The sequence below is a fragment of the Egretta garzetta genome, unplaced genomic scaffold (assembly GCF_000687185.1).
Source record: "Egretta garzetta isolate BGI_Z169 unplaced genomic scaffold, ASM68718v1 scaffold504, whole genome shotgun sequence".
Lineage (NCBI taxonomy): Eukaryota > Metazoa > Chordata > Aves > Pelecaniformes > Ardeidae > Egretta > Egretta garzetta.
The window spans coordinates 1,415,973-1,432,056 of NW_009259535.1; the positions used below are offsets into that span (position 1 = coordinate 1,415,973).

A 16,084-nucleotide genomic window follows, 5' to 3' on the forward strand; every position below is an offset into this window, starting at 1 on the left:
AAAAAAAAAAAAGAGAGAAAAAAAAAAAAAAGAAAATTCCAGTTCCCCAGCCCTTCTGTAATGTGATGGGGAAGAATATGCAATGTTACTATTTCAAATGTGCTTCTGAAGCTAGTCTTGTGCTGTGGCTGTGTCCAGTAAATACAGAAAGAGTTGTCTTTCAAACCCTGAATGAAGATTGGAACTGATGGAATAGGCTTCGTACAGAAACTAAAACATATTTTGACTTTTTGCTGCAAATTGCTTGGTGACTAATAAACCTGCGGTTCCACAAGCTTCTGGCTACTTGCAGTTCTGCACTATTTCAGTTTATGTTTGACACTGAAACTGTCTGCTTTGCAGAAAAAACAATTAAGAGCATGCTAAATCAGTATTTGATGTTATGGCACTTAATAACTTTATGAATAATTTTGTTTATTGGTAGATTCTGTCAACTTAGTCTACTGTCTTTTTACCACAATTTTAACACATGAAACTTAATCACATGGGACATGGAAGTTCTCTTGCATATACCTCTTTTTAATCAGTGTCATATTGGATGATTACAACTATCCTTATGAAATTTAATGGTAATTTTAATAACATGCAGCCTACTTCTTACTGCTATTGCAGCTTTTTCTCTTAATACAATTATACTTAATGCAATTTTTTGGTGTGGGAGCTTTTTTATAATTACTGCACTCTCATAGATGTGCTTTGATTATTTATCAGGAAATACCTCCCTATGAAACAAAAGGAGTGATGAGAGCCAGCTTTTCTTCAAGAGAAGCAGATAATCATACAGCCTTCATTAGAATAAAAACTAATGCCTCAGACAACACAGAATTTATCATTCTCCCTGTTGAAGTAGAAGTTACAACAGGTTTGTAGAAACTGATTTGGGTTTTGTTTGGGTTTTTTTAAGTTATTCAGCTTAGTCAATGTTCAGTATAATAAGAAAATGGTAACTTTTTTTTTTTTTCTTAAAGCACCAGGAATCTATTCATCAACAGAAATGCTAGATTTTGGTACACTACGAACGCAAGGTAAACTATACTTCAGGTCTCTTAAGTATTTATAAGGAGTAGGGGTAGCGGGGGAAAGCCCAGTTATCTTTGTACTGTTCAGGGTTTCTTGTGAAATAATGCTTTCTAAAAGCCAGAGTTTCAAAGGCAGGATAACAGTGTGTTAACAACAGTGCACAAATGTATTCACCTGAAAGTATACTTGAGGTGTGTACAAGCAAAGAGTAGTTTGCACATCCAGTTATAAGTCTAGTAATAACATTAGCCTTACACAGTTGTGCATGGCTTAATCTGAAAACCATTGTCAGTTTACTTAATTTGTGAACTTGTTTTGAAAGATTGCTGTACATTTGCATAAGTTTTAATAATTTCCAGATACAGGGAATGGCAAAAGTGTGCAAACTTAATCAAATTTGTTACTTAACAATCTTTTTTTTTTTTGAAGTGCCACTTACACATTTTAATATTGTTTAGTGAAATAAAAAAAAAATAGCAGAAAGTAGTAAAACTGAAAGTTATCTTTTGAAACTGAAAAAAAGGACTCATTACTGAAGAAAACCAGTATATATCTTTTTTTCACCTAAAAAAAGGTAGCTTCTGAAGTACTTTTCCCTGCAACTTACTTAACATGCAAAGATTTTTAAATAAGATTAGTTTCTGCTGGATGTTGGTGCATCTGGCAAAATCATTCATTGTAGTATTTTTAGCCTGTTCATTTCTTAATGTGTTAGAAATACAAGTAGTTAGCTGAAGCATGTTATACCTACTAATACACAAAAATGCAGTTTTTAAGTCTGTCCAATGCTTAGGAGTAGCTATTACGACTGGCTGTACTGTCATGTTAGTCTAACTTTTTAACACTTTGGGTTTATATGAGAAACCAGCTAGTGCAGGTGACTTTGTAAAAAGTTTTTATGTTAAAATAGCCTAATAGCCAGGTGTGTTTTTTGTTCTTTAACAGATCTGCCAAAAATTTTAAATCTGCATTTATTAAATTCAGGAACAAAAGATGTGCCAATTACAGTAAGTTTTATTTCCTTTCAATTTGAAACTTTCTACTTGGATTTACTTTCTCTCATAAAAATTGATCATTCACAGGTTCACCATATAGTGTTCAGAATTAGAAGCTAGCTGATGTGTGACTGAAAAAGTGACTTAAGAAAAATAAGCTATAGGCTTCGTAAAATTAATTTGCTTCATAGCCTTCTTTGAAGGGCTGTTTCAGTGTTTATAGGCTGTGCCTGCAATATCTGAGCCTCTGGAAGCTTTTATACTTGAGAACAGTAACCCCTGTTCAGTGAAGGGGAGATTAATGCAGAGTCTGTGGGATTCTTTGTCCTCATCGCACACTCCATGGGAGTGTATAAAGTGGTTGCCCAACATAATCTTTTAAGATGAGCAGAGAGTAGCTTTGAAGAGCAGACTGTAAAATGACCCTTGTTTTCTTGAGGTTATCTGCTTTGTAGCTTGAAATAAGAAAAAAGCCTGCAAACACTCCAGAAACCTTTCCAGTGAGATCACTGCAGCTGCACGTGAAGTGCAGCCAGCTTCAGAATTCTAGGGTTTGGATTTTCTACTTTCTATTTTTATTACAGAATTTTGGCTCTAGTCTGGTAGTCCACCTTTGTTCATTCATACCTTTTTCCTGTGTAACTTTTCTCATTGCCCACTATTCTTCTCGCTCTTCTTCCTTGTTTTCCAGATTTAGTTGTGTAGCTTAGCTATACCTTGTCCCAGTGCACTTCAAAAAGTGTTGAAGTGTTGAAAAGATACCAGAGGAGCCAGAAGAATTGACTGAAGGATTGGAAAAGGTTTCTTACTGAGCCCTTGGAGAACATTTATTTGTTTTTAAAGCTTATAGCTATAACTGTAGGAAATAGTATTTTAATAAGAGGTCTAACAAAAACTTAAAAATAAGATACCGGAAACTGAGGCTAGATTAATTTAAACTAGAAACTGGAATTATTTTTAGTAATGAGGATAACTTTCCACTGTGGTGATCATAGATTATAGAATCACAGAATCATGATAATCCATTGCAATGCTTGCTATGTTGTTTGCTAATAATTTTCAAGTCAAGAGAAACTTGCACTATAGCACAAACAGAGTGTAATTCATTGAAGTCCCAATACGTTAATGAGGTCAGGTGATCCTATAAGGTCTCTTGTGGCTTTGTAAGATATGAACCAGCTTCCATGGAAGGTTTTTATTTAAAAAAAAAAAAAAAAAAAAAAGACCTGTGTATGATTTTTGCAATCGGAGTGTTGGTAAATGTACTCAGCTATTTTTCCAGCTATGTCTGCTGTGTTATATCATGTCCATCATCTTAGATTTGCCACATTTTTGGCTTAGGGACAATTTTTTATGGTTTTGTTTTGTTTTGTTTTTTTTTAACTGTGTAATAAAGTTCCTGAGTACAATGCAACTAACCATATATTCAAACTGTCAGTATCTCTTCTAATGTCTGATAACGTAGTACCTAATTCGTACTCCTCCATTAAAAAAACCAAACCCTACCCCTTTGTGTTAAGCTATGGTCTTTGGACGGTAGACTGTAGACCATAGACTGCAGTCTAATGGAAGGATATCATTTGATAACCGTTATACATGCCATGACAGAACTTTTCCAGCTGAATTATTCTTTTCCAGTTCATCAAAACAGTAAATTTGGTGGTCTTAAAGCTTTTAGGATTCACTTTTGCAATGACACTGTTACCACGTAGGCCCAGATATGATGTATTTTTCAGTGTGTCACATATGGCACATCACGTCAGTTGTTCTGCTCATTAAGGCACAGCTTTATGAAGTTTGTAACCTTTCTAGCATTTGAAGCACTGTATGAATTCATGCTGCTGTGCTGATCAAGGAATTTCAAAGTGGTAAGCAAGAGTAAAGAATTTTTGGAAGGAACCTGGTGAATAGCTTACTTCTAGGAAAGCTTGAGAAATTATTTCTGACCCTTTAGAGCTAGGGTTTGAAAGCAGTGAGGCAGAGCTCTGACAAATTTCATCTTAATGTCAGAAGAAAAGGCCAAGGCTATATTTAGCATATATTTAAGCTGGGTGCTGGAGGAACTAAATATCTTCAGGTCATCTGTGTATGAGAGACGGCTAACACTGTCGCCAGAGTTGTAGTTGTTCTGCCTTTAGGTACTTAGTCATGCTGTGGTCCAACAAATTGGTTCAGGAAAATATGAGCAAGTCACCTGACTCTCTTCTTGAGTTGTAAAACTCTTCATAAAAAATTTCCTTAATTACATTTTGTAGGGTTTTCTCTATTATTAGGGAGAATCATGTTTATTTCATGACTGGATAAACTGTTGTCATGCTGCAACAATTAAGCCATGCTGTCAAAAATATAGTAAATGTAAATTGTTGAGCACTTTCTTTTATCCCGTCTAGAATGAAAATTTTGCATTTCCTGAAGGCAGTTTAAGCCCATTTGATTGCTAAAAGCAAAACACACTTCAGAATTTGAGCTCCTGATCACATTTGATATATAAAGAACCAGGAACTTCAGGACAGCTGTATATTGAAGCTGAGTTCTATCAGTTTGAAAATAAGTGTTTGTATAAGAAAGCATTTGCTTACTTCTGTCACAATTCACATACTTTATATTTTTTTTCTTTTATGAACTGGAAAGTAGTAGTTTACTTCTGCGTTGTTTTCACTCTGCACACTTGAATGCACACATCTCAAAGTTATCAAGAGAAAGTTAATTTAAAGGATTAAAATCTAGTAGTTGTTCCATGGCTGTTGCGGATGGTGCTTTATGGTGAAAGACAACTTTAGTTAGGTGTGTCCCTGTTTAAACTGAAGGCCAAGTTATTACTGACAAAATAATTGTATCTGTAAAAGCAAATAAAACAGTACAGAGGTGGTTCTGACACTAATGGAACCAGCCTTAGTTTGCTGCTTGTAGCCACAGAACTTTTTCCTCTTGCAGCAGGGTAGCTGGGTCTTTACTGTCTGCATGCAACAGTCTACAGCCTGCTCAGGCTTTAGAGCAGTATGCTAGGTGGACAAGGCAAAACTATGCTTGGGAGCTTGCTGATGAGTAAACAGTATGGATGAACACATGCCAGTGTTTCAACCCACACTCTTATCCGCTTTAGTTTATTAGAATAGGTATAGCCTGAGAGTCCTTAAACCTTTGAAGTCTTTCTCAGTAACTGCTGCGATAGCACAAAGAGTTCTCCTCCCTCTGTGTTCTATAGAACATTTAATATCCTCATTTTCTGCTCTTACAGTTCTGCTCTTATGCTAAGTATTGAATGTATCTTCATACAGCAGAGTCAGAAATATTGACTGGGGCACTCCGTGGGAGAGCCATGTGTTACTGAAGCGTATCTATTTCAAATTCTTCTTCCCCACAGAAGTTGTTGTCAGGACATTTTCTGAGAAAATTAGTGGTATTAGATTCTTGATGGAACTTGTTTTGCATGTTTTCTCATGACCTGTCCGTATTTGATGATTCTTAAGGCACATCTTAGGACAAGTTTTGCTTGGGCTTTATTTGAAATATGTTAAGATTTGAGGAAAGTGAAGTTGAAAGAATTTTTAAGGATGTTTGTTTTTCCTTTAGTTGTCTTAATTCTGTATTTCTTTTTCTAGCATGTAATAAGGCAACAAACAAGAAATGTGCATTATGTAGTTAAGAAATTTTCAACAAAACAGTGCTAAATTCCTTCCTTAACTAAATTAATTCGCTGTAAACATTTTGAGTAAATACATCTAGGTTTATTATGCTTGTGGTTTAAGGGATACACCTCTGAAATACGCCATTTTTCTGGCAACAGGCTGTCCTTTTCAATATTTCTGACTTGATTTACTAAATTAAACCAGCATAATTTCAAACCTCAATAATTAAAAACCCAGCCTGTTGCATGTAAAGAGCTACTAGAAATGGTTATTCTTTCTGCCATACAAAAGCTATGGATTTGATTACAGCTTTGGTTTTGTCTGCTTTAAGAGGTTTTTTTAAAGACATCTCAAGATCTCAGTTTTGTAGTATGGATTTTATTAGAAGAAAATTGAGATAATTACGAATTGACTCTTGAAGAGAAATAGCAAATATCTGCACCACATGTATGCAGATGGTTGTCAAAGGTCAGTATTATAAATCCAAAATGCAAAACTTATAGTTTAAGTCCACAGAGGTTATTCATCAGCTACAGGAACAGTGCTGCTTGTTTCCTCTAAGGATCACATGGCCTGCAGAACTTAGTTATGTATGCATGATTTTATGGCTTTAATTTACAATCAAGGACAGTTTAGCTTGGAAGAACTGTAATTGGTTTGTACCACTAGCTGTCTGCCTTGCTTCTCGCTGACCAAGAAAGGCTCAGCTGCTTATGAAGCAGGTGCTAAACCTCTGCAGCCCAGCATAAGGTAAACCAGCACTCATTTCAGTTTCCTTAATACAGCAATTTACAGTAGCTTAACAGCTGCTACATGAGCAGCTGAGCTGTTCTTACAGCAGGAGAAGACAGCTGGGAAGGAGGAATCATGGCAGCCATCCTAATTTTAAGCAAAACAAGAATAGGAGCATTTAAATGCTCCATGCCCAGTTTCTGTCCATGGAATCTAGATAAAGTTTGTTAGCAGTCTTTAGATCTTCAGATATTGACAGTCTTGCTGTGTAGCAATGCATTTCTATGCAAATCAACTCTGGCTAATAATTGACACAATTGCTATTCCAGTAATGCCCAGTTCACCTTTTCCATTTAGTTTAAAACAGTAATCCTCAGATACAAAAGGTGATCTTGTAAAATGTTGGTATAGAATGAGCGTTATTTCAGATTTGCAAACCCAGTCCCTATACAGTTAATCTTTTTTTTTTTTTTTTTTTTTCCCCTGTGGCAGCTCTGCAGACTTAGCATGGGATCAGAGACAAGGTAGATGTCTGTATCATCACCAGTAATTACACAAGTCAGTTAACAGCTTTGTTAATGAGTGCACCAGAAACAAATAGTCTAGCTATTGTAACCCTGCAGCATTAAGAATAAAAAACAAATCTTCATTTAAATAAAGCTTGTCTTCTGTTCTATTAACATGTTTCTAGAAGCCCATACTGTCACTTCCTCTGACATTCACAAGGAGAACTCTCTATTGCCCACTTCCCTGCATATTGGCTCAGTAATTTACAGGACCTGAAAAAAATTCTAAAGCCTCTTATAATGCTGCTTTGTTATAGGAAAGACAGACCTGTAAGAAAGAACCCAGCCAAAACTAGTTGCTGTTGGATCACTTTGAAGGATACATGAAAGCTTCACAGTTTGTTAACAATGATAAATTTACTGGTGCTTCATATTTTGATTGTTTGCAGAGTGTTAGACCTACACCACAGAACGAAGCTATAACAGTACATTTCAAGCCAGTTACGTTAAAAGCCTCTGAAAGTAAATATACCAAAGTTGCAAGTATTAGTTTTGATGGTAAGTACTGCTCCTCTCTTCTTAGAACTTGTCAAGTGCTTCTTAAAACTTGCTGGAACTTCATGAATTATTTTCCACTCTCTTAACAAAATGTTATTTGTAATTTTGAGTAGGAAATTCAATTTTTCTACCTGGGAAAGGCTTACAGTTCTTCTGACTTAAGTTATTTCTGAAGGGGTCAACTCTGATCATAATCAGCAAGTAACTTAGACTGGTAAATACTGGTGAGAAGAGAAGGAATTCTTAAGTGATCTTCTATGTGTGTACATAAAAATTGAATATCAAATTTCTATTAAACATAAGCAGGATTCTTATGTTAAGACACAGATTATTTAAAATGTATTGTTAATCTATATAGGCATTTGTTTTTGAGAAATCCTAACAAACTGGGACATGTTCCTCACAATAATATATATTAGAGGAGAGTATATCCTTTGGATTGCCCTTTGATCCTTCCAAAGTTTAAAAAGGAATCCAAAATTTTATTTCTAAAAAAAAAAAATAATTACATTTTATGTTGGAATGCCCACGGAAATAGGGCTCTGTCATGCTCTTGAGAACCTTTCTGTGAAAGTTGGCTTATTTTATTTTGCTATCTTGAATTCATATTAAAGAAAAAGGGAGGTGAAAGTGGAAAAACCTTTTACTGGTACCTTTCCTACAAAGATGTTATGTATGCCGATACTGACTTTCATGTATATCTTTATGAAAGAAGTGCTGGGTCATTTATCTTCTACATATTGTGACTAAATATTATGCTGACATTTTGTAGAAAGGCACCTCCATTTTTATAGAGATTTTAATCAACTGTCAGAATGCTGTTGACCTACTCAGGTATTACTGCTTTAAGATACCCGTTGGTGCTGTAAGTCTCTCTGCCAGGATTGCTTAGAAATGGAAGTTTATAGATGCAATGTTTTTCATTTCAGGTAGACATAATTTTAGAAGTTGTATGGACAGAGAGGCGAGGATTGATTTTTATTATTATTGTTATTATTGATTAGCACTTCAGAATTTAATGGCTTGCGGTTTGTAAGATGAGTGAAGTGTGTATTAGCCTGTAAATAAATTGTGAAATAGCTGAAGTCTGTCAACCTGAGGTGGTAATGTGCTCAGATTTTGAAGCTAGAGGGAACTGTTATATGAGGACCTACTGACGGTGGATCTTGGAAGGAACGGTGGTTGGGGAAAAATACCCAGTCAAGCTGCTTAATGTGTTCAAGGAATTGACTTTGTGAATTCTTTTCAGTGAAGCAGCCAGCCCTAAATATTTGCTATTTCAGCTGTCTTAATAGATGTAGGGGCTTTAGAGGCTGGTGGTTTCTCCTAACTAGTACTTGAATCCCTTGACTTTTCTGGCAGGATAGCATTGCTTGTTCTGTGATCTTGGAGCAGGCCTGTGAGCTTTGTGCTTGGGGCTAGTGTAGTTTGGATTCTCATACGGATTCTGCTTCTGTTTCTGTAAAGTTCAGCATGGCTTTGATTTCTTCATTATTAAAATGTTGCTGCATTCCTGGTCCGAAGTCCTGCTTGACTGGTAGTTTTAAGTGAGGAGCCCAGCCATTTCAAGTGTCTGTTCTGGTAGTGGAGGGATGGGTGTATTCCATACTCTTTAAGTGGGGAATTGAGCTCACATGGGATCTGAATCATCCTCTGGACCTATCCAAGTTATTTATTTGACAGGAACAACCAGGCTTCCATATCATAGATAAACTTACTAACTCAGGCAGGTGAACTGACTGGTGTTAAGGGGGAGGAGTTCAGAACTAGGGTCTCTTAGTTCCTGGACTTAATATAATGTCAGTTGCTTATCGGAATTTCCTTAAGATCCATTTTTCTCTTCCATGATACTTCATCTCTGGGCTTATTGTGTGCTTTTATTCTTCCACTCATGCTAGTCTAACCTCATGGATCATTTTTGTTGTCTGCTTTAACAAACTTCTTACATTCTTCTGTGTACAGCATCAAAAGCAAAAAAAGCATCACAGGCTTCTGGGAAAATAACTGTTAAAGCAAAAGAGAAGAGCTACTCCAAACTTGAAATACCATATCAAGCAGAAGTGTTGGATGGGTAAGCTTGCAGTAACTGAACATAGTTCAAAAACTAAATGCTGTAAATTAGTTGATGTAGCAGGGAACTTAGCCTTTTTAGGGGGAGAGGGGTTATAAAGAGATGATACCTAAGTTTTCTGAATCTGGAGCTCATTTAGAACTACAATTACTTGTTTGAATTTTTCTGTTTTTACACTAGTGTGGATGAGGTAGTCTTAGTAATGCGTAAGCTGGTTTCAAGGTTTGGGTTCAAAGTGACCTTAGCGAGTTGTTTTTCAGAGCAGTTGAAGGCTGCAGGTGAGTAATTTTAAAAATGCAGCATTGGAAATTTTTCCAGTTCTGCATTTGCTGTTCTATTACTATATGGAGTAAGGTAGAGAAAATGTTTTTAAGCAAAATTTTGAAAGAGCTGTCAGTGCTTCCTTATTTTCTGTTACTTATTTGCAAAGTATGGCTAGGTTGACTTTAAAATTATTGTTGAAATGAGATGCTACTTTATCAACAGAACCGACAGTGTTTTAAAGACAAACTAAACCTTACCTATCAGAACTTTGTGCTGCCAACACCTGATTTGGTTAATAAAGAATATGCATGATTTGCAAACTATCTTAATACTTCAAGACTTCCTTTTAGTCCTCCTAATACACTGATTCACATATTTTCTTATTTCATTTGAATGACTTAATTATCAATATCCCTGTAGTGCTAATAATACAGTTTCAGCATATAATATTAGCAGTGCTAATAATATAGTTTCAGTGGGGTATGTAGCTTTTTTGCTGTTGGATTGAATGAATTCTAGTCTTTTGTGTAAGAAAAACACTTTATGTTTGAGGAAGGTCTTTATTTTTCTCATACTGTTTTCTTTTAATAGATATTTAGAATTTTCAATTTTGCAGTCCTTATACATGATGTTGTGTTACCAGAAGAAGCAAAACCAATGTTTAAAGTAAGCCCCATTTTAGTGAATGTTTTTACGTAATAGTAAATGTTTAAGTGTTGTGCACTTTGTTAAATTGTAACATTGATCTTCATTGTTCACTGATCTAGGTCCAGAACTTCAGTAAACCAGTCTTAATTCCGCCTAATGAATCCAGATATATTTTTACACTTCATTTTATGCCTTCCACATCATCTGTTCATATAGATAATAATATTTTACTAATCACCAATGCTTCTAAATTTCACCTACCTGTCCGAGCATACACAGGATTTTTAGACGTAAGTATTTTCCTTTTTTTAAGCTACTTTAGTCTAATTAGAGGCAGACTTCATAGGACTATTTTTAGTTCTTTATTCTACTTCTATGGGAGGATAGCTTTTTTAAATTCAAAATTATTTTACCAGTTCTTTCCTTAAACAGCTGCAGATACTGCTGAAAAATTCTTTTTTGTTCCCTTTATTTTTACGTAGAAAATATATAGAATTTTGAGATTGTTGTGTGGTACTGCTGTATTAGACTTATTAATGCATTTGTTAATGAGCTTAGAGTTTGAGCACATTTTATATTCAACTTATGCTAAAATATTTTTATTAATCTTTCTAGTACTTTGTACTGCCTCCAAAAACTGAGGAACGATTTATAGATTTTGGCATATTGAGTGCAACAGAAGCTACCAGCATTTTATTTGCAGTCATCAACAGCAATCCAATAGAGGTAAGGATAGTTTTATTTTTAGTTTGCGTTTTAAAAAATTTACATCACTGTTGTTACTGAAAACAGTACCTTTTGTTCTTTTTAAGCTGGCTATAAAAAGTTGGCATATTATAGGGGATGGTTTGGCCATAGAACTTCTAACAACTGAGAAGGGAAACAGAACAACGATAATTGCAAACCACCATGAACTACAAAATGCTAGTGCATCCGATCAGTCTTCAGTAAGTAATCCTTTGAATCCATTGCTTAAAGCTAGATTTAGGACGGGGAAAAAAGGAGACAAATCTGTGCAACTTCTTGCAGTTTCATTTTAGCAGGGGGAGGGAGGATGAGAATTCTTAATTTTTGTCTGGATTTGAGTATGATAAAGCAAGTAGAATTTTTAAAATTTATTTTAAGGAGCAATATTATGTTCAGATTGGTTATATTTTGAAAGGGGAAGCTTCAGAAACAGTAACCTACATGCCCTCAGATGATGCTTACCATTTATCTGGGAAGAATGGAATTTTTGACCTCAAAGAGTAGTTAATTTTTGTGTTAGTAAGTTATGTATTTGAAATTTTCTTTTTACCACTGACGGTTCAAATGGATTTTGATTCAGTTTAAAGAAATAAGAGGAAGTTGGGTATGGTTTTTTTAGTGACATTTCTTTCCATTTAATGGAATACAATGGATAACTCTTTTCCTACCATTTACAGGTGATACTAGCATCAGGTTATTATGCTGTGTTTAGAGTAAAACTAATGGCAAAAGAACTTGAAGGAATTCATGACGGAGCTGTACAAATCACGACAGATTATGAGGTGTGTTTATTGTGTATTCATGTGTGTTGCCCAAATGATGCGTTCGGTTTTTAAGCATGAAGTTTTAAAGAGCTGTATTAGTGGACAGATTGCAGTATTGGGGAGAAGTTGAGGTTGGAAGGGATCTCTGGAGGAAAAGTTATCTCTGCAAGTTAATCCTGCATCAAATGACAGTAATGCTATTTATGCAGTGTCTTCTCTGAAAGAATGAAGAACGACTTCCATTATGATTTTCATCTGGCTTTTGGAAATACTCATTTAAATGTGACCTAATGCTGTGAGATATGGGTTCTTCAGTGACTTGACACATCCTCAAAACAGCAATGCATGGATCTTTTGGCGTAACATATGCTGACAATGTGCTTTTTGGTACATCATCAATTACTGAAATTGAGCTATAATTTCAGAGGTGTTTTTGTCAAAACCCAGTGTGAAAGTTGTGTTGGAGAAATTGCAATTTGATGAAACACAGTTCTTGCACTTAGATTAGTAAGGGAGAGAAGAACAACCAGTTAATTCTCAACTTCATATGCCTTTCCTGTTGTCCTGGTTTGGGCTGGGATAGAGTTAATTTTCTTTCTAGTTAAACCACAATACCTGTTAATAAATTATTTTGCAGAAGAGAGATATTCTAGTACATAATGGAGTCTGTATTTAATACCTTTTGGTCATATATGTGGAAAAAAAAATGTGACACACTGCTTATGAAGTGGGGAAATTATATAGCTTATTGTATGGTTCTGATGAAGCTACAGAAAATGAGAAATTTCTAGTTTCTGCAGTTATCTGAGATTTTGAGGTTGTTTGTTTGGGGTTTTTTTTAATATGTCCAAACATGTATGCGACCCTTCAGTTACAGAATCGGAAGTTCTGTTTTCTTGCTGGTTCTTACAAGTTATTCTACTTGTATTGGTAGCTTTAATACACAGAAAGGATCTCATTGCCATGCCTTCCATGCTCCTTTTTCTAAGTCTATGTCTATATTGAGGTCTTACCATGAATTCTAATGTTTTTTTGAGAAGTTCAGTATATTGTCTTCCCTCGTACTCATTTACTTTAAAGATGTTATCCTCCTGTTTTCCAATAAAGTAAGACCCATTCAAGTGAGACCTGTATGATGCCCCCTTGGAGAGCTTATAGTTTAAGTGTGATTTTGTGTTCCATGTAGAATGGTGCTAAGTATGACTGAGCAAAAGTTTGCTTCTTGATGGTATGGAGTGACTGTTCTGAACAGGATGATGTGTTGAAATCTTAATTCATGTTTCCATGTTTGAAATGTATTTATAAACCTAGATTACATTAATTGTAGAATTTCAGGGGTTTGTTATTCTATGCAATTTAAAAGTGGAAGAGATGTTTAAAGGCTGAAATTTAAGTATTTGTTTCTAAACTTTTCTTGTTCTCTTTTTTTTTTTTTTTTCTAGATTTTAACTATACCTGTGAAGGCAGTGATTGCTGTAGGCTCGCTGACCTGCTCCCCAAAGCATGTTTTTCTTCCACCTTCTTTTCCGGTAAGAGAGTTTGATCATAGCATTAGATGTTTTCTTGCTGTGTTTTTTTATTTATCTGTCCTTTTCAAGAGAAATCAGTGTCTTGAGCTGTTGCATGTCAAATTGCTGGAGAGATTGTGCTACCAAACTGTTATGATTCAGTTTGTCGCTATTTTGTTTTTCTTTTTTTAACCCCACATGTCCCAAGCATGAGTTATCCCTACATCTCCTCTACTGCTCACTTGATTGGGATCTTGGAATGCTGATACGATCCCAAACCTGATTCTTTGCAGCTTCATTCTAGTGTAGTTGTGATTACTTGGTTATTACCAACGCATGTGTGTTAGCACCAAGAGAGAGAGACATGAAATTGCACATTAAATTCCTTTTATATTGCAATGAGGTTGCAGCCATCAGTAATGAGCAGAGAAGTGAGTAGTTAGAAGTCCTGTGCCAGAGGACGATGGGTGGGGGAGCTGCAGGGGTATCAGTGTGGTGAGGAATGATTTGAAATGAAGCATCATCTGGCTCTAGCACTTCTACAGGGCGATTTCATCTTAATTTTTATGTGTAGCTCTAGGTTGGGCTGTTTCACTTGACGAGAGGAGTTAAATAAAGAACAATTTGCCTAGAAAGGTTGGGCCTTGAGATCCCTTCCAACTTGGTATTCTCTGAAATGCATTTTTCAAATTCATGAAGTGTAATACCAAAGTCAACAAAGTCCACTAATAAACTGACGGTTTAGTATAAAAAGTCCTTGATCTCTGTGGAAGCATTATTGTACTGTTCCCACACTGAAAGCAGATCTTCTTGAAAGTGCATGGCAGAGTACATGAACAGGAAAGCAAGAAAGCTGTGTGGGTCTACAGCTCTCTGCAAAAGTATGTAATGGCTGTTTTCATCCCTGCTCCTGCGGTAGTGTTTATTCAGTGAGTACTGAAAGCAGCTTCTTTGCTCAGGGCTACAGACTCAAGCAGCAAGCTATTAGCCAGATAATACTTTCTTCTCAGCTGGCATTCAACATAACCATAGACGCAGGGGCAGTCAAGGCATATTGACTTTGCAATTGGTATTTCATTGAAGTCTGAACTTTATGTGACTTTCTGATGAGTGGGGATTGTAATATGATGGAATATCTTGGGGAGAGAGATTGAAAACTGGAGGCAGGGGGGAGGAGGAAGTAGCGAAAGGAAATAGAGATGGCAGTGTTCTGAAAGGAGAAAACAAATTCCATGTAAGTTGGTGGAAATGGTTTTTGTTTCCTTGTCTGTCCTGCATAGTCTCAATTTGTTGTAGAGCACCACCTGTTCTGACCTCCTCTTCTGATAGCTCCTTAGTATCTCCTGCTTATCTTACAATTTATGTAGTCTTAAGTAGTAATTTTGTACTGCACTTTATCAAATGCTTTACCTCATGTCTAGTAGATAAATGTTAACTTTTTGAAAAAGTAACGCACTAGGTCTCACCGGAGGAAGATAGGTCAGTCAGCAGGACTTCAGTAAATCATTGCTACGTTTGCCCCATTACCTGTTCCATCTCCCTTCTGATCTTCTACTTCGCAAATTGTTCTGGAGTCTTTTGCTACTCTCAAGGTCAAGCAGTCATGCCTACAGTTGCAAAGATTACTTCTTATTTTTTATCTTCAGGATCTATGTTTCCTATTTGACTAGATGGCCTCACCGTTATATGGATATTTGTTACACTGGCTATTGTATCTGTAACTTCATCTATGAACTGCTCCATAAGCCTTTGATAATAACTTAATAACTTAAAGGTCCATTTTCCTTTCTTTCATCAAGGATAAAGCAATTTCTGTATTCTGTATCCTAATTTCTATATCCTAATTTCTGTCAAGATGATTGTCCCTCTTGACTGCCACGTTAAAATACTCTGTTGCATTTCGGGCCATAAAGAAATAATTTTTTTTAATCCCACTTTATTTTGTTCTAACGGGAATGGCTAAAGAGCTTCTCAGTATATCTTAGTATACACCCAAGGTCTTGGTTTTTTTGTTTGTTTGCTTTTGTTTTGTTTTGGCAGGTACTACTTCTTGTAGCATCTGTGTTTCTCAGTCTCTAAGGCATAGCTTCCTTGCTGTCATCATTCTTTCTTGTCCCCAGACTGCTGTGATTTTTATTGGCTTCATGTTCTTTTCTAGTAATGTTTTCACATAATTATTCATTCAGGGGACCTTTGGGCTCCTGCATTTTGTTTGGTGGTATAGATTCAGATACAATTATCACCTTTGACAAGATTCTAGACTGTTTTCTGCATTCAATCCCCAAGCTTTTCAGAGCAGTTAGCTTCAGTTACTACTTCTGTTAGTTGATGTCCTGCTTTTGTCTGGGGTAGAGTTAGTAATCTTCCTAGGAGCTGGCATAGGACTGTGTTTTGGATTTAGTATGAGAAGAATGCTCGTAACAGACCGATGTTTTAGTTGTTGCTAAGTAGTGGTTACATGAAGTCAAGGACTTTTCAGCTTCCCCTGCTCTGCCAGGTCCAGAAGAAGCTGGGAGGGGGCACAGCCAGGACAGCTGACCCCAACTGGCCGAAGGGCGATTCCACACCGTATGGCATCATGCTCAGTATCGAAACTGGGGGGAGTTGGCTGGGGGGCAGCAATAGCTGCTTGGAGATGGGCT

General features: G+C 36.1%; 1 protein-coding gene across 1 annotated transcript in view; it reads left to right on the top strand.

Moving 5' to 3' along the window:
- TMEM131 (transmembrane protein 131) overlaps nt 1–16,084 on the top strand; it is a 91,528-nt gene that overhangs the window by 45,093 nt on the left and 30,351 nt on the right. The window contains 12 exon segments of the mRNA XM_035893198.1: nt 712–862; nt 969–1,025; nt 1,966–2,027; nt 7,332–7,440; nt 9,403–9,511; nt 10,367–10,378; nt 10,381–10,441; nt 10,543–10,713; nt 11,039–11,149; nt 11,236–11,370; nt 11,848–11,952; nt 13,377–13,463. Coding sequence (XP_035749091.1) covers nt 712–862; nt 969–1,025; nt 1,966–2,027; nt 7,332–7,440; nt 9,403–9,511; nt 10,367–10,378; nt 10,381–10,441; nt 10,543–10,713; nt 11,039–11,149; nt 11,236–11,370; nt 11,848–11,952; nt 13,377–13,463 — 1,170 coding nt within the window.